Source organism: Elephas maximus, chromosome 2 (genome assembly GCF_024166365.1).
Source record: "Elephas maximus indicus isolate mEleMax1 chromosome 2, mEleMax1 primary haplotype, whole genome shotgun sequence".
Lineage (NCBI taxonomy): Eukaryota > Metazoa > Chordata > Mammalia > Proboscidea > Elephantidae > Elephas > Elephas maximus.
In genome coordinates this window covers 213,162,095-213,183,469 of record NC_064820.1, presented here as the reverse complement: position 1 = coordinate 213,183,469, position 21,375 = coordinate 213,162,095, and the positions used below count along the sequence as shown (strand labels likewise).

Sequence of the window (21,375 nt, the reverse complement as noted above, 5' to 3'; positions counted from 1 at the left end):
AGCTCTTTTACGTTTTGGAAAGTTCTTTTCTCTTTTATCATTAATGCTTTTTTTTTTGTTGGTTTGTTTGTTCATGTTAACTGGATTTAATTCAAATTTTAAAGGGCCAGATGGCCCTGGCTTTATCCATTCCCTTTGTTTATTAGTTGAATAGAATACAAGTTTCCTTTCTCCCTTGCATCCCATTTTAGGCTATCTCATGAAAAGCCAATTTCAGGATAAGAATTGTAATTCGGAAGAAAGGTGGGATGCCATCAAATTCATCCTGATAATGTTTTTTATGGCCCCAAAATATTTTGTGAAGAGACTTGTGTGCATCCTTCCCTTTCACTTTCTGAGGTCAACATTGGGTATGAAAATGGGCAGTAGATGCAGAAGATAAAGTAAAGAGAAGGGAGAATTCAAAATGCCCTTCTGTCTTCTCCCTCGCCTTGTACTTTCACTGTCCATTACTCCTCCCACCCACTGGTCTCATTTCAATCTTTATGAAAAATGGTGCAAAACATGTGAACTAGAGAAACTTTATCCGTCAATTAGGAAAATGGCTTGGCTTTTCATATACTGGTCAAGTAAAATGTTTTATTAACACTCGTAAAGCCTCATGGACTGACTTTGCGTTTCACTTTCTAGGCTCAAGTACATGCCAATTTGAGACTAAAAATGGCCCCAGATGGGAATTCTGCTGTCTCTCAGGATCTACTTTATCCAGGTGTGATGTTAACTACCTCAGCTCTTTGAACAGACCTGCCTAGGTGGTATTGGAGGTGCCATTTGTGGGGCGCAGCTAGATTTGCTCCCGTGAGCTCCCACTTAAATAGGGCAATAAAGTTTCAGAAACAAATGATAACTGTAAGTGAGAAGTGGACTTCAACTCATGGCAACCTCATGTGTGTCAGAATAGAACTGTGCTCTGCAGGGTTTTCAATGGATGATTTTTTTGAAAGTTGATTGCCAGGCCTTTCTTCAAAGGCAGCCCTGGGTCAACTCAAACCTCCAACTTTTTGGTTAGCAGCCAACTATGTTAGCTGTTTGCAGCACCCAGGTATTTTGCAAGTGAGGGCAAGTAACACCTAATTTGAAGTAAATTGGCATAAAGTTTATATGCTTTAATTTCACACATTAACATACTGCTATTGAGCCAATGAATACCCTATAAATAGCCCCAGTAGCACAGTAGTTAAGAGCTCAGCTGCTAACCAAAAGGTAGGTAGTTCGACTTTACCAGCCACTCCTTGGAAACCCTATGGGGCAGTTCTACTTTGTCCTATAGGGTTGTTATGAGTTGGAATCAAATCGATGGCAGTGGGCAATGGGCAATGTAAGAGTAATGAGAGTGGTTCTAGAGAGACAAAATAGTAAGGATGAGTTTTCTAAATTGGTTTTCAAGTCTCACTAGTCTTAAAGGAGTTGATGACCCTGCCTCCAGTAGTAAAGAGGACACTATTAATACACAAAATATCATCATCAATAGGTCAAGTATTGGTGAGAAGCAAGGCTCTGGGTGATCGTATGTTTGATACTTTTCTACAGTCTTATCAGAATGAGAAGTATAGGGAAGCTCGTTGGTTGGTCCTACTTTCACTAGACAAAGTGGTGAAAGAAAGGGGTGAGCTCAGGGCTTCACAGGCACAGCTCGAATACTGCATAGAAGACCTGAAAGTTGCCACTTGTGCACTGAAAGAAAGATTTATTTTTTGTAGTAAGAGAGCTGATATTATCGTAAGAGTGGCTGAATTACAATGCCAATTGAATTCCCAACTCAAATGGTGTCTGAAGTTAAAGCGGGGTTATAGGTTGGGGAAAATACAGTCCTGAAACTTGGAATGGGGACATATGGGCAGATAATCAGGAAGATGGTGACACCGAGCCCCTAAATTTTGTTGAATCACTCCTGCCAACAGGACCAGGCCTCTTATTTCCATCTGAAGAGACTACTCCATCTTTGTCTGCTAAGGCACACTACCCAGTAAAACTATTAGCCCTTCCACCCCCATCAGATGAGATTAACCCAGCTGTGTCTGAAGAGCCTTTGGCTGAGATATTCATGGGGCAGAGCCTGGAGCATTACCTGGGGCATTGCCTGAGGTAGATGCCTTACAAGACATTGCTGAATGTTTCCAGAACCCCTACTCATTTTTGCTTCTAGACCTATAACTAGACTTAAGTCCCAGCAAGCCCCAAGAAGTGAGGATCTAGGTTATACTCCAAATGAATTGCTTGACTTTTCTAATATGTACAGACACCTGGGGGATATGTCTGGGAACGGCTATTAAGGGTGTGGGATAAGGGTGAAAGAAACATAAAGTTGGATCAGTCTGAGTTTGTTAATATGGGCCCACTAAGCACAAATTCTTCATTCAGTGTTTCAACTCGAGAGGTTAGAAAAGGATCTAAGAGTTTATTTGGTTGGTTTGCTGAAGCATGGATTGAGCAGTGGCCTATACTTAATCAAGTTGAAGTACCAGACCTGCCTTGGTATACTGTAGAAATATAGTAAGCCATAAGTAATACTGGGGATTGCAGAGATTACTGACACCATCAAGGAACTAAACAGTACAAGGATGGTGATTCCGACCATATCCCCATCAACTTACTATTTGAACTGTGCAAAAAACTGATGAAATCTTGGAGAATGACAATGGATTACTATAAACTTAACCAAGTAGTGACTTCAACTGCGACCGCTGTTCCAGATGTGGTTTCATTGCTTGAGCAAATTAATACATCACCTGGTACCTGGTATACAGCTATTGATCTGGCCAATGCCCTTTTCTCGATTCCAGTTTCAAAGGACCACCAGAAGCAGTTTCCCTTAAGCTGGCAAGGCCAGCATTATACCTTACTGTCCTACCTCAGAGGTCAACTCTCTAGCCCTATGTCATAATTTAGTCCACAGGGCTTTAATCACCTTTCCCTTCCACAAGACATCATGCTGATTCATTACATTGATGACATTATGCTGATTGGGCCTAATAAGGAAGAAGTGTCAATGACTGATCTTATTGGTAAAACATTTGCATGCTGACTGAAACTCATTGCCATCGAGTCGATTCCAACTCATAGAGACCCTATAGGACAGAGTGGAACAGCCCCACAGGGTTTCCAAGGAGTGGCTGGTAGATTCGAATTGCTGACCTTTTGGTTAGTAGCCGGACTCTTATACACTATGCCACCAGGGTTCCATTTGTATGCTAGAGGGTGGGAAATTAATCCAACAAAAATTCAGGCACCTTCCACCTCAGTAAAATTTCTAGGGGTCCAGTGGTGCAGGTAATGTCAAGATATTCATTCTGAAGTGAAGGAGAAGTTGTTACATCTGGCCCCTCCGACAATTAAAGAGGAGGCTCAACACTTGGTGGGACTCTTTAGATTTTGGAGGTAACATGTCCCTCTCAGGTGACTCAAAAATATGCTAGTTTTGAGTTGATTCCAGACCAAGAGAAGGCTCTGCAACAGGTTCAGTCTGCTGTGCAAGCTGCTGTGCCACTTGGGCCATATGAACTGGCTGATCAAATTGGTGCTTAAAGTATCAATGGCAGATAGAGTTGTTGTTTGGAGTCTTTGGAAAGCCCTTACTGGTGAATCACAGTGCAAATCATTAGGATTTTGGGGCAAAGCCCTGCCATCCTCTTCAGATAATTATTCTCCTTTTGAGAAACAGCTTTTGGCTTGCTACTGGGCTTTAATAAAGACTGAATGCCTAACCATGGGCCACCAAATCACCATATGGCTAGAGCTGCCCGTCCTGAACTGGGTGTTGTCTGATTCACAGAGTCATAAAGTCAGATGTGCACAGCAACACTCCACAATTAAATGGGAGTGGTACATACGAGCCCAGGCTCAAACAGAACCTGAAGACACAGGTAAGTTGCATGAGGAATTGGCCCAAATGCTCATGGTCTTCATTCCTGTGATATTACCTGCCCTCTCCCAGTCTGCACTCCTACCCTCATGGGGAGTTCCTTATGATCAATCAACTAAGGAAGAGAAAGCTCATGCCTGGTTTACAGATGGTTCTGCGTAATATGCAGGCATCACTCAAAAGTGGACAGCAGCAGCACTGTAGCCCCTGTCAGGGACCTTCCTGAAGGACAGTGGTGAAGGGAAATCCTCCCAATGGGCAGAACTTCAAGCAGTACACTTGATTTTTCACTTTTCTTGGAAGGAGAAATGGCCAGATAAGCAATTGTACACTGATTTCATGGGCTGTGGCCAATGGTTTGGCTGGACAGTCAGGGACTTGGAAGGAGCATGATTGGAAAATTGGTCATAAGGAGGTATGGGAAAGAGGTATGTCGAAAGATCTCTCTGAATGGGCCAAAGAAGTGAAAATATTTGTGTTTCATGTGAATCCTCACCAAATGGTGACCTCAGCAGAGGAGTATTTTAACAATGAAGTGGATAGGATGATGCATTCTTTGGAAACCAGTCAGACTTTTTCCCCAGCCACCTCCATCACTGCCCAATGAGCTCATGAAGAATGTTGCCATGGAGGCAGATTTGGAGGCTATGAATGGGGTTAGCAACATGTACTTCCACTTACCAAGGCTGACTTGGCTACAGCCACTGTTGAATGCCCAATCTGCCAGCAGCAAAGACCAATCTGGGTCCCCAAAATGGCACCATTCCTCAAGGTGATCAGCCAGTAAGCTGGTGGCAGATTGATTATATTGGGTCACTTCTATTGTGAAAAGGGCAGCATTTCATTCTTACTGGGATAGACACTTACTCTGATCTGGATTTGCCTTCCCTGCACACAGTGCCTCTGCCCAAATTACCTTCCATGGACTCACAGAATGCCTTATCCACCATCATGGTGTCCCACACAGCATCATTGCCTTAGATCAAGGTCTCCATTCATAGCCACTAAAGTATGGCAATAGACCCATGCTCATGGAATGCACTGGTCTTACCATGTTCCCCATCATCCTGAAGCAACAGACTTGATAGAATGATGGAATGGCCTTCTAAAGACATGATTATGGTGCCAGCTAAGTGGCGACACTTTGGAGTTTTGGGCAGTGTTCTGCAGGAGGCTGTATATGCTCTGAACCAGCATTCAGTGTATGGTGCTGTTTCTCCCATAACCAGGCTTCATATGCCCATGAATCAAGGGATAGAAATGGAAGTGGCACCACTAACTATTACCCCTAGTGTTGCACTCACAAAATTTTTGCTTCTTGTCTCTGTGACTTCATGCTCATGAATCTAGAGGTCTTAGTTCCAAAGAGAGGAGTGCTCCCACCTAGCCATGCCATTGAGCTGAAAGTTAAGAATGCCATCTGGCCCCTTTGGGCTCCTCACGCCTCTGGATCAACAGGCAAAGAAGGGAGTTACCATATTGCCTGCTGTGATTGACTCTGATTACCAAGGGGAAATCAGATTGATATATATATATATATTTTTAGTATATATAATACAGGAGATCCCTTATAATGTCTCTTAGTACTGCCATGCCCTGTGATTAAGGTCAATAGAAAACTATACCAACCCAGTTCCAATATGATTGCTAATGGCCCAGACCCTTCAGGAATGAAGGTTTGGGTCACCCTACCCCGCAAAGAATCACAACCAGCTGAAGTGCTTGCTGAGGGTAAAGGGAATGTGGAATGAGTGATGGAAGAAGATAGTTCTAAATACCAGTTAAGACCAATCAGTTGCAGAAATGAGGACTGTGATTGTTTTGAGTATCTCTTCCTTGTATGTGCGTGTATATATATGCTTCACGGGTTTTGCTTCTCTAGAGAACTGAGTCCCTTAGACATGCACTCATACTAATTTCTTACTCTTTTATAATATAAATCCTTATATAGTTTTTAAAAAATTATTTTAATTTAGATGAAAGTTTATAAAACAAACTAGCTTCTCATTAAACAGTTAGTACACATATTGTTTTATGACATTGGTTGACAACCCCATGACATGTCACCACTCTCCCTTCTCAACTTTGGGTTCCCTATTACCAGCCTTCCTGTCCCCTCCTGCCTTCTAGTCCTTGCTCCTGGGCTGGTGTGCCCCTTTAGTCTCATTTTGTTTTATGGGCCTGTCTAATCTTTGGCTGAAGGGTGAACCTCAGGAGTGAACTCATTACTGAGCTAAAAGGGTGTGGGGGCCATACTCTCAGGGTTTCTCCAGTCTCTGTCAGGCCAGTAAGACTGGTCTTTTTTTTTGTGAGTTAGAAGTTTGTTCTACATTTTTCTCCAGCTCTGTCCAGGACCCCCTATTGTTATCCCTATCAGAGCAGTCAGTGATGGTAGCCGAGCACCATCTAGTTGTGCTTGACTCAGTCTGCTGGAGGCTGTGGTAGTTGTGGTTCATTAGTCCTTTGGACTAATCTTTCCCTTGTGTCTTTGGTTTTCTTCATTCCGCCTTGCTCCAGATGGGGTGGGACCAGTGGAACATCTAAGATGGTTGCTCACAAGCTTTTAAGACCCTAGACGCTACTCACCAAAGTAGAATGTAGAACATTTTCTTTATAAACTATGTTATGCCAATTGAGCCAGATGTTCACTGAGACCATGGTGAACAATGCTGCAATGAACATGGGTGTGTATCTGTCTGTTTGTGTGGTGGCTCTTATTTCTCTAGGTATATTCCTAGAAGTGGGATTGCTGGATCATATGGTATTTCTATTTCTAGCTTTTTAAGGAAGTGCTATATCATTTTCCAAAATGGTTGTATCATTTTGCATTCCCACCAGCAGTGCAAAAGAGTTCTGATCTCCCTGCAGCCTCTCCAACATTTATTTCCTGTTTTTTTTTTTTTTTTGTGCTTCGTGCCAGTAATGTCAGGGTGAGATGGTATTTCGTTGTGTTTTTTATTTGCATTTCTCGAGTCCTCCTACTTTATTCTTCTTCAGTAGTGCTTTACTTATCTGGGGCTTCTTCCCTTTCCATATTAGTTTTCCCATCTCTTTAAAGAGTATTGTTGGTATTTGGATCGAGATTGCATTGTATTTGTAAATTACTTTGGGTAGAATTGTCATTTTCACAATGTTGAGTCTGCCTATCCATGAGCATAGTATGTTTTTCCATTTATGTAGATCTCTTTTGGTTTCTTGGAGCAGTGTTTTGTCGTTTTCTTTATACAGGTCTTTTACATCCCTGGTTGGATTTATTCCTAAGTATTTGATTTTTTTAGGGGCTATTATAAATGGCATTGTTTTCCTGATTTCTTTTTCATCATTCTCTTTATTGGTGTATAGCAATCGAACTGCTTTTTGTATGTTTATCATGTATCCTGCTGCTCTGCTGAATCTTTCTGTTAGTTCCAGTAGTGTCCTTGTAAGGTCTTTTGGATTTTCTATGTATAGTATCATATCATCCACAAATAGGGACAGTTTTACTTCTTCATTACAAATTTTGATGCCTTTTACTTCTTTTCCTTGCCTTATTGCTCTGGCTAGGACTTCTGGCACAATGCTAAATAGGAGTGGTGATAAAGGGCATCCTTGTCTTGTTCCTGTTCTCAAGGGGCTGTTTTCAGCCTCTCTCCATTAAGAATGATGTTGGCTGTTGGTTTTGTATAGATGCCCTTTATTAATTGTGAAATTCCCATCTATACCTATTTTATTGAGAGTTTTATTTAAAATCAGGAATGAGTTAGGACTTTTTCAAATGCCTTTTTGTGTGTCAGTTGAGATAATCATGTTGATTATTTATGTAGTGGATTATGTTGATTGATTTTCTAATGTTGAGCCATCCTTGTATAAAAAAAAAAAAATTGTATACCTGGTATGAATTCTACTTGGTCGTGGTGTATTATTTTTTTGATATGATGCTAAATTCTATTGGCTAGAATTTTGTTGAGAATTTTTGCATCTATATTTGTGAGAGATATTGGTCTGTAATTTTACTTTTTTGTGGTGTCTTTGACTGGTTTTGGTATCAGAGTTATGCTGGCTTCATAGAATGAATTTGGAAGTATTACTTCCTTTTGTCTTCTGAAATAGTTGAGTAGTACTGGTGTAAGCTCTTCTCTGAATGTTTGGTAGAATTCTCCAGTAAAGCCATCTGGGCCAGGGCTTTGTTTGGTTGTTGAAAGTTTTTTTTTTTAATTACCTTTTCAATCTCTTGCCTTATTATGCGTCTGTTCAGATTTTGAACATCATTTTTGGTTAGTTTTGGTAGGTAGTGTGTTTCTAGAAATTTGTCCATTTCCTCTAGGTTTTCAAATTTGTTAGAGTATAGTTTTTCATAATACTCTGTTATGATCCTTTTTATTTCAGGTGGGTCTGTTGTAATGTCCCTTATTTCACTTCTTATTTAAGTTATTTTCATCCTTTCCTGTTTTTCTTTTGTCAGTTTGGCCAGTGGCTGGCTTGTCAATTTTATTGATCCTTTCAAAGAACCAACTTTTGGTTTTGTTGTTTCTATTTTTTTTTTTTCTATTCTCTATTTCGTTTATTTCTGCTCTGATCTTTATTATTTGCTTTTTTTTCTGGTGGCTGTGAGCTTCTTTTGCTGTTCTCTTTCTATTTGTTCCCATTGTATAGCTAATGTTGTGATTTTTCCCTTTCTTCTTTTTTGATGTATGCATCTATTGCTATAAATTGATCTGTGAGCACTGCCTTGGCTGTGTCCCAGAGGTTTTGGTATGATGTGTTTTCATTCTTGTTTGATTCTAAGAGTTTTTTTTATTCCATTTCTGATTTCTTCTATTACCCAGTGGTTTTTTGGCAAGGTGTTATTCAGTTTCCATATAATCAACTTTTTTTCCTTGCTCTTCCTGTTGTTAATTTCTACTTTGATGGCGTTGTGGTCAGAGAAGATACTTTGTATTATCTCAGTGTTTTGGACTTTGTTGAGGGTTGCTCTGTGGCCTAAGATGTGGTCTATTCTGGAGAATGTTCCATGCACGTTGGAAAAGAATGTATACTCTGCAGCTGTTGGATGGAGTGTCATATATATGTCTATGAGGTCAAGTTAGCTGATTGCGTCCTTTAGATCTTCTGTATCTTTGTTGAATTTCTCTCTAGATGTTTTGTCCTTTACTGAGAGTGGTGTATTCAGTTCTCCTATTATTATTGTGGAACTGTCAGTTTCTCTTTTCAGTACTGTTAAAGTTTGTTTTATGTATTTTGGAGCCCTGTCATTGGGGGCATAGATGTTTCTTATGGTTATGTCTTCATAATGGATCATCCCTTTAATCACTATATAGTACCCTTCTTTGACTTTTATGGTGGATTTTGTTTTAAAGTCCATTTTATCTGAGATTAGAATTGCCTCTCCTGCTCTTTTTTGGTAGCTATTTGCTTGATATATTTTTTCTATCCTTTGATTTTTAATAAGTTTATGTCTTTGTTTCTAAGATGAGTCTCTTGTAGATAGCATATTGATGGATCCTATTTTTAATCCATTCTGTCACTCTGTGTCTCTTTATGGGTGCATTTAGGCCATTTACATTCAGTGTAATTACTTATAATTACTTATAGTTGTGAGTTTATTGTAATTACTTATAATTACTTATAGTTGTGAGTTTGTATTGCTTTTTTTTTTTTTTGTAGTGCTGATGTTTTCTTTGTTCCTCTTACTCTCCTGTGCTGAATTCCTTTTGTTTGTGGGTTTCTTTTCATTTCTTTTGTTTTCACTGAGACTTTATGTTTGTCTTCTTTATGTTGATGACTAGGTTTGTCAACTTTCTTTGTGGTTATCCCAGTAAGTCCTCCTTAAACTGTTAGCTCTCTGATGCCTTCAAGAAGATATTTTTACTTTGTTTTATCAAGCTTTTATAATTATCTTCAGAGGATGGATTGGTCTAAGTTTTCTACCATCAGTGAAATCTCTATCATCTATCTATCTGTCTGTCTATCTATCTATCTTTATATAAACTTCAAGGAAATTGCTCACACAATTGTGATACCTGGAAAGCCCCAAATCCATGGGTCTGGCAGCAGGCTGGAGACCTCTCCTGGCTCACAAGGTTTCAGGGGCTGGTGAATCCAAAATTTTCAGGTCAGACAGCAGGCTAGATTCTTCTGCAGGTTTACATCCCAAGAACTGGAGGTCAGGTGAGGAGAAGAGTCCAGCATCAAGAGAGAGAGCAAGCTTTTTGCCATAACATCCATTTATATACTGGAGGCAGGCCATACCCACAAAGAAACTCCCCTTTCAGGTGATTGGCTGATCATATCAGATCACATCATGGAAAGTGATATGTTACATTAAGGAAGCACACACAGTCCAGTGTCTGCAAAATCACTGAGAATCATAGCCTAGCCAAGTTGACATATAACATTAACTGTCACAATCTACCCCTTATCAACTTGGCACCTATATGCATCTCCTTAAACCATACGTAATCTCCAAATAAGGACAAAGTCATACTTGTGCCTAACATGGTACAACTAACATGTGTACAAACGAAAATGCACTAATCCCTTTTACATCTTGTATTTTATAATAAGTAATGGAATAAGGGAGGGAGGAAAAAAAAGATTTCACACATGCACACACACACGTGTAACAAAATAAGGAGAAAATATTCATAACAATTACAATCCTTGTTTCTGCAACTGGTCACGTGGTGATAGCTGGTATTTAGAACTACCTTTTTCCACTACCCATTCAATATTCCCTTTGCCCTCAGCAAGCATCTCAGCTGATAGTGGTTCTTTACCTGATGGGGTGACCCAAACCTTCATTTCTGAAGGGTTTGGGCTATTAATAGTTCTGTCTCAGTTGCTTTGCTGTAATTTTTCATTGATTTTAATCACAGGTCGTGGTAATACTAAGAGACAACTGAAGGGATCTTCTGTATCCCAGACATACTTTCTTTACCTCCGTTATGTCATAACAGTCCAGCTTCCCCTTGGTAATCAATAATCCCTTCTTTGCCCATAGATTCAGAGGCATGAAGGGCCCAAGTGCTGGATGGCATTCTTAACTTCCAGTTCAATGGAATCGGTGTTATGTCTGCTGGTGGGAGCATTCCACCTTTTGGAACTAAGACCTCTAGATCAGCAGAGCATAGGGTCGTAGGGGCAGTAAGCAAAAACTTTGTGAGTGGATCACTAGGGGAAACAGTGAATGATGCCACAACCATTTCCACCCCTTGATTCCTGGAACCGTGAATCCTGGCAATGAGAGAAACAGCACCATATATAGGACACTGATTTAAAACAGTGTCCTCCTGGAGAACATTGCCTCATCTCTGCAAGGCATTGCCACCTAGCTGGCACCATAACTGAAACTTTAGAAGGCCACCATCTGGGGAAATAGGTCTAGAGTTGTTGGTACTTCTTCCTCACTAGGTCCAGTCAGCGTAATGTCATCAATGTAATGGACCAGTGTGACATCTTGTGGAAGAGAAAGGTGATCAAAGTCCATATGGACTAAATTGTCACATACAGCTGTACAGTTAATATAGCACTGAGGTAGGACAGTGAAGGTGCTTTGCTGGCCTTGCCAGCTAAAGGCAAACTGCTTCTAGTGGTCCATAGAAACAGGTATGGACAAAAAGGCATTAGCCAGATCAACAGCTGCATATCAGGTACCAGGCGATATATTAATTTTCTCAAGCAGTGAAAAAACATCTGGAGCAGCGTTGCAATTGAAGTCACCATCTGGTTCAGTTTACAGTAATCCACTGTCATTTTCCAAGATTTTTTGTTTTCTGCACAGGCCAAATAGGAGAGTTAAATGGGGATATGTTGTGAATCACCACCCCTGCAATCTTCAAGTCCTTAATGATGGCATTAATCTCTGCAGTCCCTAGAGGAATGCACTGTTATTTTTGGTTTAATGTTTTCTTAGGTAGAGGCAGCTCTAATGGCTTCCACTTGACCTTTCCTAACATAATAGCCCTCAGTCTACTTGCCAGGGATCCAATGTGGGGGTTCTGCCAGTTGCTAAGTATGTCTATTCCAATTATGCATTCTGGAACTGGGGAAATCACTGCAGGATGGGTTTGGGGACCCACTGGACCCACTGTGAGATGGAACTGACCTAAGACTCCATTAATATTCTGACCTTCATATGCCTCTACTCTGACTGGTGGGCCACAGTGAGGTTTTGGGTCTCCTGGAATTAGTGTCAGTTCAGAGCCAGTGTCCAGGAATCTCCAAAAGGTCTGATTATTTCCTTTTCTCAGTGAACACTTTCATAAAATGCCATAGACCCCTTTGGGGAAGACTGGGAGAAAGATTAGAAGTATGAATTTTTGGCAGTGTAGTGGGGTCCTTCCTCAAGGGGACTTGGTCTCCCTTTCATTCAAGGGGTTGTGGGTCTGTAAACTGGCTTAAGTCATGAATTGATTGAGGGGCTGTGACTACTTTGGCAATTCAAGTTGGACTGCCATTCACTTGACCTAGAATACTTCTGCTTATATAGATCTAGTAAATATTTAATATGTTTCTTATCTATTTCACTCCTAGGGATACCATGACTAAGTAGCCAATGCTGTAAGTCTATGTGAGTCAGGCTATTCTGATTACTGCTTTGACTCTGCTGTTGATTATGGTAACCACACCCACCCTGTCTTTGGTGATTAAGTGCTGCCATTTGTCCCCTGCCATCTCAGGATCCAAGCACCCTCATTGTAATTAGGTTCCCCAATTCAGTGAGGGCAGTAACCACTGTAATATCTGACCTACATAGAAGAGCAATCACAGTGATCTTCAAAGATGCTGGGGCACCCTCCACAAATTTATTACTTACCCGCTAGCCCACTGGCGTTACAGTTGTGGTGAAAGGTGTGTCCTTTGGGCACTCCCTGGGTGGGCTGGTGGGTCTAACATGATAAATTCACTCCAAAAAAAAAAAAAAAAAAATTTTTTTTTTTTTTTATATGCCAATTTCCCCAAGCCTTTGGATTCCTTCTAGAGTACACCAAGGCAGTTCTGGCTTTTCAATGTCATTTAGTATAGGCCACTTCTTAAGTCTACGTTTCAGTCAACCCACCAAATAAACTATTAGATCCTTTTCTAACTCTTCTAGCTGAAACACTGAGTGAAGAATCCCTACTTAGTAGGCCTATATCCATAAACTCAGACTGATCCAACTTAATGTGCCTTGCACCATTATCCCACATGTTAATAGCTACTCCCACACATATTTCCCAGGTTTCTGTTTGTATATATTAGAAAAATCAAGCAGTTATTTTGGGGAACTGCATACCTCCTCATGAGTAACACTTTGTACATCACTTCTTGGAGCTCACTGGGACTTGAGACTAGTTGTAGTTCTAGGAGCAAAAATGGGTGGTGGGTTCCCTCCTGGGGACATTCAGCAGTGTCTTGGAAGGCATCTGCCTTAGGCAATGCCTCAGTGTCACTTCCAGGCAAAGACTTCTCAAACACAGCAGGGTTAATCTCACTAGATAGGGGCTGAAGGGATGATTTTATTGGTTAAATGTGGCTCACCAGACAAATCTGGATTAATCTCTTCAGATTGGGATGGAAGCACTGGTTCTACTGGCAAGGGTGATTCAACAGAATTTAAGGGCTCAATGTTCCCATCCCAATTTTCAGGATCCCATTTCTTCCCAATCAATACCTAAACTTTAACCTCAGATACCTTTCAAGTTTGGGAATTCAATTGGCCTTGTAATCCAGCCACTCTTAGGATAAGACTCTGGGTTTGGTTTTCAGCAATCTCAGCTCTGTTACAACAGGAAATAAGACTTTCTTTCAGAGCACAAATAGCAACTTTCAGGTTTTCTACGTGACACTTGAGCTGGAACTTTGAAGCCCTGAGCTCATCCTTTTCTTTCTCCACTTTGTCTAGCAAAAGTAGGAGCAACCAGCCAGCTCCATTATACTTCTAGTTTAACAAAAATGTTGAAAGTATCAAATACATGATTATTCAGAGCCTTGTCTCTCACAAGTATTTGATTAAGAGTATCCACGCATCTGTCAGTTTGTCATTCTGTGGGGTCTTGTGTGTTGCTGGAAGCTATGCCACTGGTATTCAAATGCCAGCAGGGTCATCCATGGTGGAGGGGTTTCAGCTGAGCTTCCACACTAAGACAGCCTAGAAGAAGGATCCAGCAGTCAACCTCTGAAAAGAATTAGCCAGTGAAAACCTTATGAATAGCAGCAAAACATTGTCTGATATAGTGCTGGAAGATAAGCCCCTCAGGTTGGAAGGCACTCAAAATACGACTGGTAAAGAGCTGCCTCCTCAAAGTAGAGTCCACCTTAATGACATGGATGGAGTCAAGCTTTTGGGACCTTCATTTGCTGATGCCACACAACTCAAAATGAGAATAAACAGCTGCAAACATCCATTAATAATTGGAACCTAGAATGTACGATGTATGAATCTAGGAAAACTGGAAATCATCAAAAATGAAATGGAACACATAAAGATCAATATCCTAGGCATTAGTGAGCTGAAATGGACTGGTATTGGTCATTTTGAATCAGACAATCATATAGTGCACTATGCTGGGAATGACAACTTGAAGAGGAATGGCATTGCATTCATCATCTAGAACATTTCAAGATCTATCCTGAAGTACAATGCTGTCAGTGATAGGATAATATTCATATACCTATAAGGAAGACCGGAAACGCTGGTGGCGTACTGGTTAAGAGCTATAGCTGCTAAGCAAAAGGTCAGCAGTTTGAATCCTCCAGGAGCTCCTTGGAAATGCTATGGGGCAATTCTACTCTGTCCTATAGGGTTGCTATAGTCAGAATTGACTCAATGGCAATGAGTTTGGTTTTATTTATTTATTAATAAGGAAGACCAGTTAATACAACTGTTATTCAAATTTACGCACCAACCACTAAGGCCAAAGATGGAGAAATTGAAGAATTTTGCCAACTTCTACAGTCTGAAATTAAACATGTAATCAGGATGCACTGATAATCACTGGTGATTGAAATGTGAAAGCTGGAAACAAAGAAGAAGGATCAATATCTGGAAAGCATGGCCTTGGTGATAGAAATGATGCTGGAGATCACATGATTGAATTTTACAAGACCAACAGTTTCTTCATTTCAAATACCTTTTTTTCACCAACATAAAGAGTGAATATACACATGGACCTCTCCAGACTGAATACACAGGAATCAAATCAACTATATCTTTGGAAAGAGATAATGGAAAAACTCAATATCATCAGTTGGAACAAGGCTGGGGGCTGACTGCTGATGAGACCATCAACTACTCATATGCAAGTTCAAGTTGAAAATGAAGAAAATTAGAGCAAGTCCATGAGAGCCAAAGTACAACCTTCAGTATATCCCACCTGAATGTACAGACCATCTCAAGAATAGATTCGATGCGTTGAACACTAATGACCGAAGATGATGTGGAACGACATCAAGGATATCACACATGAAGCAAGAGGTCATTAAAAAGACAGAAGAGAAAGAAAAGACCTAAGTGGATGTCAGAAGAGACTCTGAAACTTGCTCTTGAATATCGAGTAGCTAAAGCAAAAGGAAAAAATGATGAAGTAAAAGAGCTGAACAAAAGATTGCAAAGGGTGGCTCGAGAAGACAAAGTATTATGATGATATGTGCAAAGATCTTGAGATAGAAAACCAAAAGGGAAGAATACACTCAGCATTTCACAAGCTGAAAGAACTGAAGAAAAAATGCAAGCCCTGAAGTTGCAATACTGGAGAATTCTATGAGGAAAATGTTTAATGATGCAGGAAGCATCAAAAGAAGATAGAAGGAATACACAGAGTCACTATACCGGAAAGAATTGGTTGACATACAACCATTTCAGGAGTTAACATATGATCAGGAAGCGATGGTACTGAAGGAAGAAGTCCAAGTTGTGCTGAAGGCAGTAATGAAAAACAAAGCTCCAGGAACTGATGGAATACCAATTGAGATGTTTCAACAAGGATGCATCACCGGAAGTGCTCACCCATCTGTGCCAAGAAGTTGGTAAGACAGCTACCTGGCCAACCAGCTGGAAGAGATCCATATTTATGTCTATTCCCAAGAAAGGTGATCCACCCAAATGTGGAAATTATCAAACAGTATCATTAATACCACATGCAAGCAAAATTTTGCTGAAGATTATTCAAAAGCAGCTGTAGCAGTATATCAACAGGGAACTGCTAGAAATTAAAGCTGGATTTAGAAGAGGATGTGGAACCATGGATATCATTACTGATGTCAGATGGATCCTGGCTGAAAGCAGAGAATACCTGAAAGATGTTTACCTGTGTTTTATCAACTATGCTAAGGCATTTGACTGTGTGGATTATAACAAATTATGGATAACATTGCGAAGAATGGGAATTCCAGAACACCTTAATTGTGCTCACGAGGAATCTGTACGTGGATCAAGAGGCAGTCGTTTGAACAGAACAAGTAGATACTGCATGGTTTAAAGTCAGGAAAGGTGTGCGTCAGGGTTGTATCCTTTGACCATACCTATTCAAACTGTATACTGAGCAAATAAACCGAGAAGCTGAACTATATGAAGAAGTACATGGCATCAGGATTGGAGGAAGACTCATTAACAACCTGCATTATGCAACTGACACAATTTTGCTTGCTGAAAGTGAAGAAGACTTGAAGCACTTACTGAAGAAGATCAAGGACCACAGCCTTCAGTATGGATTACACCTCAACATAAAAGAAAACGAAAATCCTCACAACTAGACTAATAAGCAACATCATGATGATTGGAGAAAAGAGTGAAGTTGTCAAGGATTTCACTTTACCTGGATCCACAATCAATACCCATGGAAGCAGCAGTCAAGAAATCAAAAGACACATTGCGTTGGGCAAATCGGCTGCAAGAGATCTCTTTAAAGTGTTGAAAAGCAAAGATGTCATCTTGAGGAGTAAGGTGCGCCTGGTGTTTTTAATTGCCTCATATGCATGCAGAAGCTGGACAATGAATAAGGAAAACTGAAGAAGTATCGATGCCTTTGAATTGTGGTGTTGGCGAAGAATATTGAATATACCATGGACTTTCAAAAGAATGCACAGATCTGTCTTGGAAGAAGTACAACCAGAATGCTCCTTGGAATCAAGGATGGCGAGACCACGTCTCACGTACTTTGGACATGTTGTCAGGAGGGATCAGTTCCTTCAGAAGGACATCATGCTTGGTAAAGCAGAGGGTCAGCAAAAAAGAGGAAGACCCTCAACGAGATGCAGTGACACAGTGGCTGCAACAACTGGGTCAAGCATAGCAGCAATTGTGAGGATAGCGCAGGACCGGCTAGCGTTTCGTTCTGTTGTGCACGGGGTCTCTATGAGTCGGAACCAACTTGACGGCACCTAACAACAGCAGCATCCAATGGTGGTGATATTTTGCATATCTCTATTGCTACGTCATGCATGGATTAACAGTATCCTCTACTACTGGAAATAGAGTCATTAGGACCTTTAAATCTAGCCACTCTCGAGGACAATTCAGAAAACTCATCCTTAAGATTTTTGTTGGTGATGGTTAAGATTGTGTGTCGACTTGGCTGGGCCATGATTCTCAGTGTTTTGGCAGTCCCGTGATGTTGTGGCTACTTCCCTGTTGAGATTTGATATGTGATTACCCCCACGATGGGATCTGCTGTGAGTGTCCAGTTGGTTGAAGGGGACTTTCCTTGGGTGTGTGGCCTGCATTGAGTGTGGGCGGACATTCTGGCAAGGCTCGGGGGCTTTTGCTTGCTCCAGATCCTACGGCTGGCTCCTGTTTGTCTAACCTCCAGTTCCTGGGACTTGAGCTATCAGCTTACCTGTAGTCTTGCCTGCCGATCCTAGAATTTGTTGATCTTCACAGCCTGTGAGCAACAGCCCTGCTCGCTGACCTGCCGATCTTGGGTTTGCCATCCCTTGCAGCTGCGTGAATCAGGAGAAGCCTCTATCCTGACCCATGGACTTGGGATGTTACAGCCTCTACAACCATTTGAGCCATTTCCTTGATATAAATCTCTCTCTCTTTCTCTCTTTATATGCTTTACTGATTTTGCTTCTCTAGAGAACTCAACTTAAGACATTGTTCCTCTAGAACAACTCTCAGTATCAAAATGTCTTAGTCTGGGTTCTCTTGAGGAGCAAAACCAGTGAAACATATATGTAAATATATGTAGAGAGATTTATTTCAAGGAAATGGCTCATGCAGTTGTAGGGGCTGTCAAGTCCCAAATCCATGGGCCCAGCAGCAGGCTGGAGACCTCTGCTGGCTCACAGAGTTGCAGCATCTGGCAAATCCCAAATCTGCAGGTCAAGCCCCAGACCCCAACCCGGTGCCGTCGAGTCAATTCCGTCAGCAGGTTGGAAATCTCTACTGGCTCACATCCCAAGAACTGGAGGTCAGGTGATGAGAGTGCTGGATTGAGAGAGAGCTGAGCTTTGCCAGATCATCCCTTTATGTATTGGAGGCAAGCCACACCGCTAAGGAAAATCCCCTTTCAACTGATTGGTTAATCACATCGGCTCACATCATGGAAGGTGATTAAATTATATTACAGTATGGGGCACACCCTTCCAGTATCTGGCAAACCACTGAGAATCATAGCCTCGCCAAACTGACATATAGCATTAACCAGCACACCTCCATTTGTAAAATAGGGACGATAGTAGCATCTACTTCATAATATTGTTGTGAGGGTTAGGTGAGCTAATATATGTAAAATGATGAGCACAGTGCCTGACAAAGTAAGCATTTTGTATGTGTGAGCAGGAATTGTGTTCAAAATTATTTTCTCTCAAAACTCTGAGGGCATTGCAACATTGTTTCCTAGTACCTAGGTATGCTTTTATTTATGCTTACTAAGAAGTCTGAGGCCAATGTTATGGTTCCTTTAGGTAATCTGCCTTTGTTTTTCTCTTGGGAAGCATTTAGGCTATTTCCTTTACTCTGACTATTCTGAATTGTCAGGTGACTAAGTCTATGTTTGAGTCCTTATTTGCTGGTACTTCACAGGCTCTTTGATTTGAAGAGTCACATCTTTCTTCAGTTCTGTATATGGCCTTAAATTATTTCTTAGGTTATTTTTCTTCTTTATGGGCTTTGTTTTCTTGATGAAATGCTTGTTAGATGGGTGTTTGCCCCTTGGAAAGTTCCCCTATGAATCTTAACTTAGATCTACGTTATTTTTCTAGTTCTTGGGGAACTTCCTGGGGCACCCAAGCAGTAGGATGCAGTCAGCGTTGATGAATGAGTGGATGGAGAGGCACTCTGAGATACGATTTCTGTTATTTTTTTCACTGTAGCAGCTGCTTCCTGAATTCACATTCTCCCAGCTATTAGCACATATATGTATCACATTTTATGTATCTTTCATACAGATGAAAACAATCCCTTTAAGCTGCTAACTGAGTTCCTTTTTCTCCCTAGAGGACCCTGAAAACCATGGGAGAATTTTAATGAGAGATGTTGAAAAAAAAGATGAGACTCAGTTGGATCAGCAGATGCACCCAGAAGAACCCCTCTCCGCTCACCCAAAGAATAGGACTCAGTTGTCCGTGAAGCAGCTGATCCTTCGGCGAGGGCTCCTGCTCCTGACAGTCATTTTAGTCTTGCTCGTGGGGATTTTAGTGAGATTATATGTCAGAATTCAGTGATGTGGCAGGAGAGAGATACAATCAGGTCACGTGATACTTCTGAGCTTACAAATAATTCAGAAGCCCAGGAGTGGTAATTCATACTGAGTTAATATAATTCGGCTGTGCCTCTGGATTTCAAGACCTGAGAATTCAGAGATATATTTTCCTAATGAAGAAAAGGAGCTGAAATAAAAAATATATTATGGTCAAGATAATGTCTAAAAGTACATTTGAATAATAATTCACCCACCAAGTAGCTCAACGTTAAGACTGCTGCTATTAATTTTTTTATGGAGATGAAATTCACGTCACCTCAATCAAATTAACCATTTTAATGCTTACTGTGTTTTTTTAGATAAAAACTCATGTACCAAGTGCTTACGCTTTTTAAAGTCTGAATTATTTAAAAAATATTTTACAATGTATCTTTCTTGTGTCTTAGATTATTATTCAGCAGGTACACGGCATTTATCACTATTTCTTAGGGTCTAGGTCCTGTGGGCCTTGGGAATGCAGAAGAAACTGAAGAGGGGAAGACAAATCATTAAGGAGAAAGGAGTCAGATGGCATTGTTTCACATGTTTCTTGTTAAGGGCTTGTCTTAAAATCTGTTTGGACAAACTTGAATTGGCAGAGGCAAGGAGAGAGGGAACCATATGCCAAGGCCCCATGGGAATGTGCACTTCATTTTTCCAGAGTGGTGGGAACTCCACAGCAAAAGATAAGGGGCTTGAAGGGCTCACCCAGCCAAACTAGAGGAAGAAGTCAGATCCTTTCTTATTCTGATAGAAGGTTGTTGTTAGGTGCTTTCAAGTTGGCTCTGACTCATAGTGACCTTGTATATAACCGAAGGAAAAAGTTGTCTGGTCCTGTGCCATCCTCACAATCGTTGCTGTGTTGATAGGACAGGTTAGAAAGTTGGAAGGCAGTAGAAATGAGAAGAGAATGCCAGGATAGGAGAAAAAAGAGGCTGGGGTACTGAGCAGACCCTGTTTATCTTGTGTTAGGCTCTATCCTTGTCTAAAAAAAAGGCAAAAGCTTTTAGTAGCAGACATGGCATATCCAAAAGTCTTTGTTACGTCCCAGTCTCAGAAAGCTGAGGATTTTTTGAATAAATGTTCCCTTCACCTCAGCCTCAGAAAATTATTCTGAGGCCTTTGAGCTGGGATGATCTGGGACTCTGTAAGGAAGGGGTGGTGGTGTCAGAGCCTGACCAACTTTTAATAATGGTTCCTGGGTGGTACAAACATTTTGCTCTTGGCTACCAACCTACAGGTTGGCAGTTCAAACCCACCCAGTGGTGTGGCAGAAGAAAGGCCTGGTGATCTGCTTCTGTAAAGATTACAGCCAGGAAAACCCCATAGAGCAGTTTTACTCTGTAACACATGGAATCGCCGTGAGTCGGAATGGACTGGTCAGCAATGGGTAGATTAAGCACTAACCATAGTTTGATTCAGCCTTCCTGGTGCTGGGTACATGCCCTGTGGCACAAGTGTTAATTCAACAAGCCTAAATACATATGAAAGGAGCCCTGGTGGTGCAATGGTTAAAGCACTAGGCTGCTAACTGAAAGGTTGGCGGTTAGAACTCACCAGCACTCCAGGGGAGAAAAGACCTGGCGATCTGCTCCTGTTAAGATTCACAGCCTAGGAATCCCTGTGGGGTAGTTCTACTCTGTCCTATAGAGTTGCTATGAGTCCGAATGGACTGGACACACAGCAAGTATATATGAGGTACACTGGGTGCTGAGATGGATACAAAGAAGTAGGCATGGCCTTTGCCCTGAAAGAAGAGATAATGAACAAAGTCAGGGGGTCATGAGGAACACCCTGCTCTCCAAATAAAGTGTACCAACAAGGGTTTAACCATGTTTGGAAACTGTGCGACATCTGTGCATGTGTAATTTG

The 21,375-nt window shown here is 41.1% G+C and overlaps 2 protein-coding genes across 4 annotated transcripts in view; both read left to right on the top strand.

The window, feature by feature from the left end:
- Positions 1-19,847, top strand: part of LOC126070485 (multidrug and toxin extrusion protein 1-like) — a 60,441-nt gene extending 40,594 nt beyond the window's left edge. For all 3 annotated transcript variants that reach the window (XM_049874681.1, XM_049874682.1, XM_049874680.1), the window contains 2 exons: positions 631-709; positions 19,260-19,847. In XM_049874681.1, coding sequence (XP_049730638.1) covers positions 631-709; positions 19,260-19,486 — 306 coding nt within the window. In that variant the 3' untranslated portion in view covers positions 19,487-19,847. The remainder of the gene's footprint in view (positions 1-630; positions 710-19,259) is intronic.
- Positions 19,848-21,238: 1,391 nt separating this feature from the next.
- Positions 21,239-21,375, top strand: part of LOC126068353 (multidrug and toxin extrusion protein 2-like) — an 89,835-nt gene continuing 89,698 nt past the window's right edge. The window contains 1 exon segment of the mRNA XM_049870843.1: positions 21,239-21,274. Within this exon segment, the coding sequence (XP_049726800.1) occupies positions 21,239-21,274 (36 nt within the window).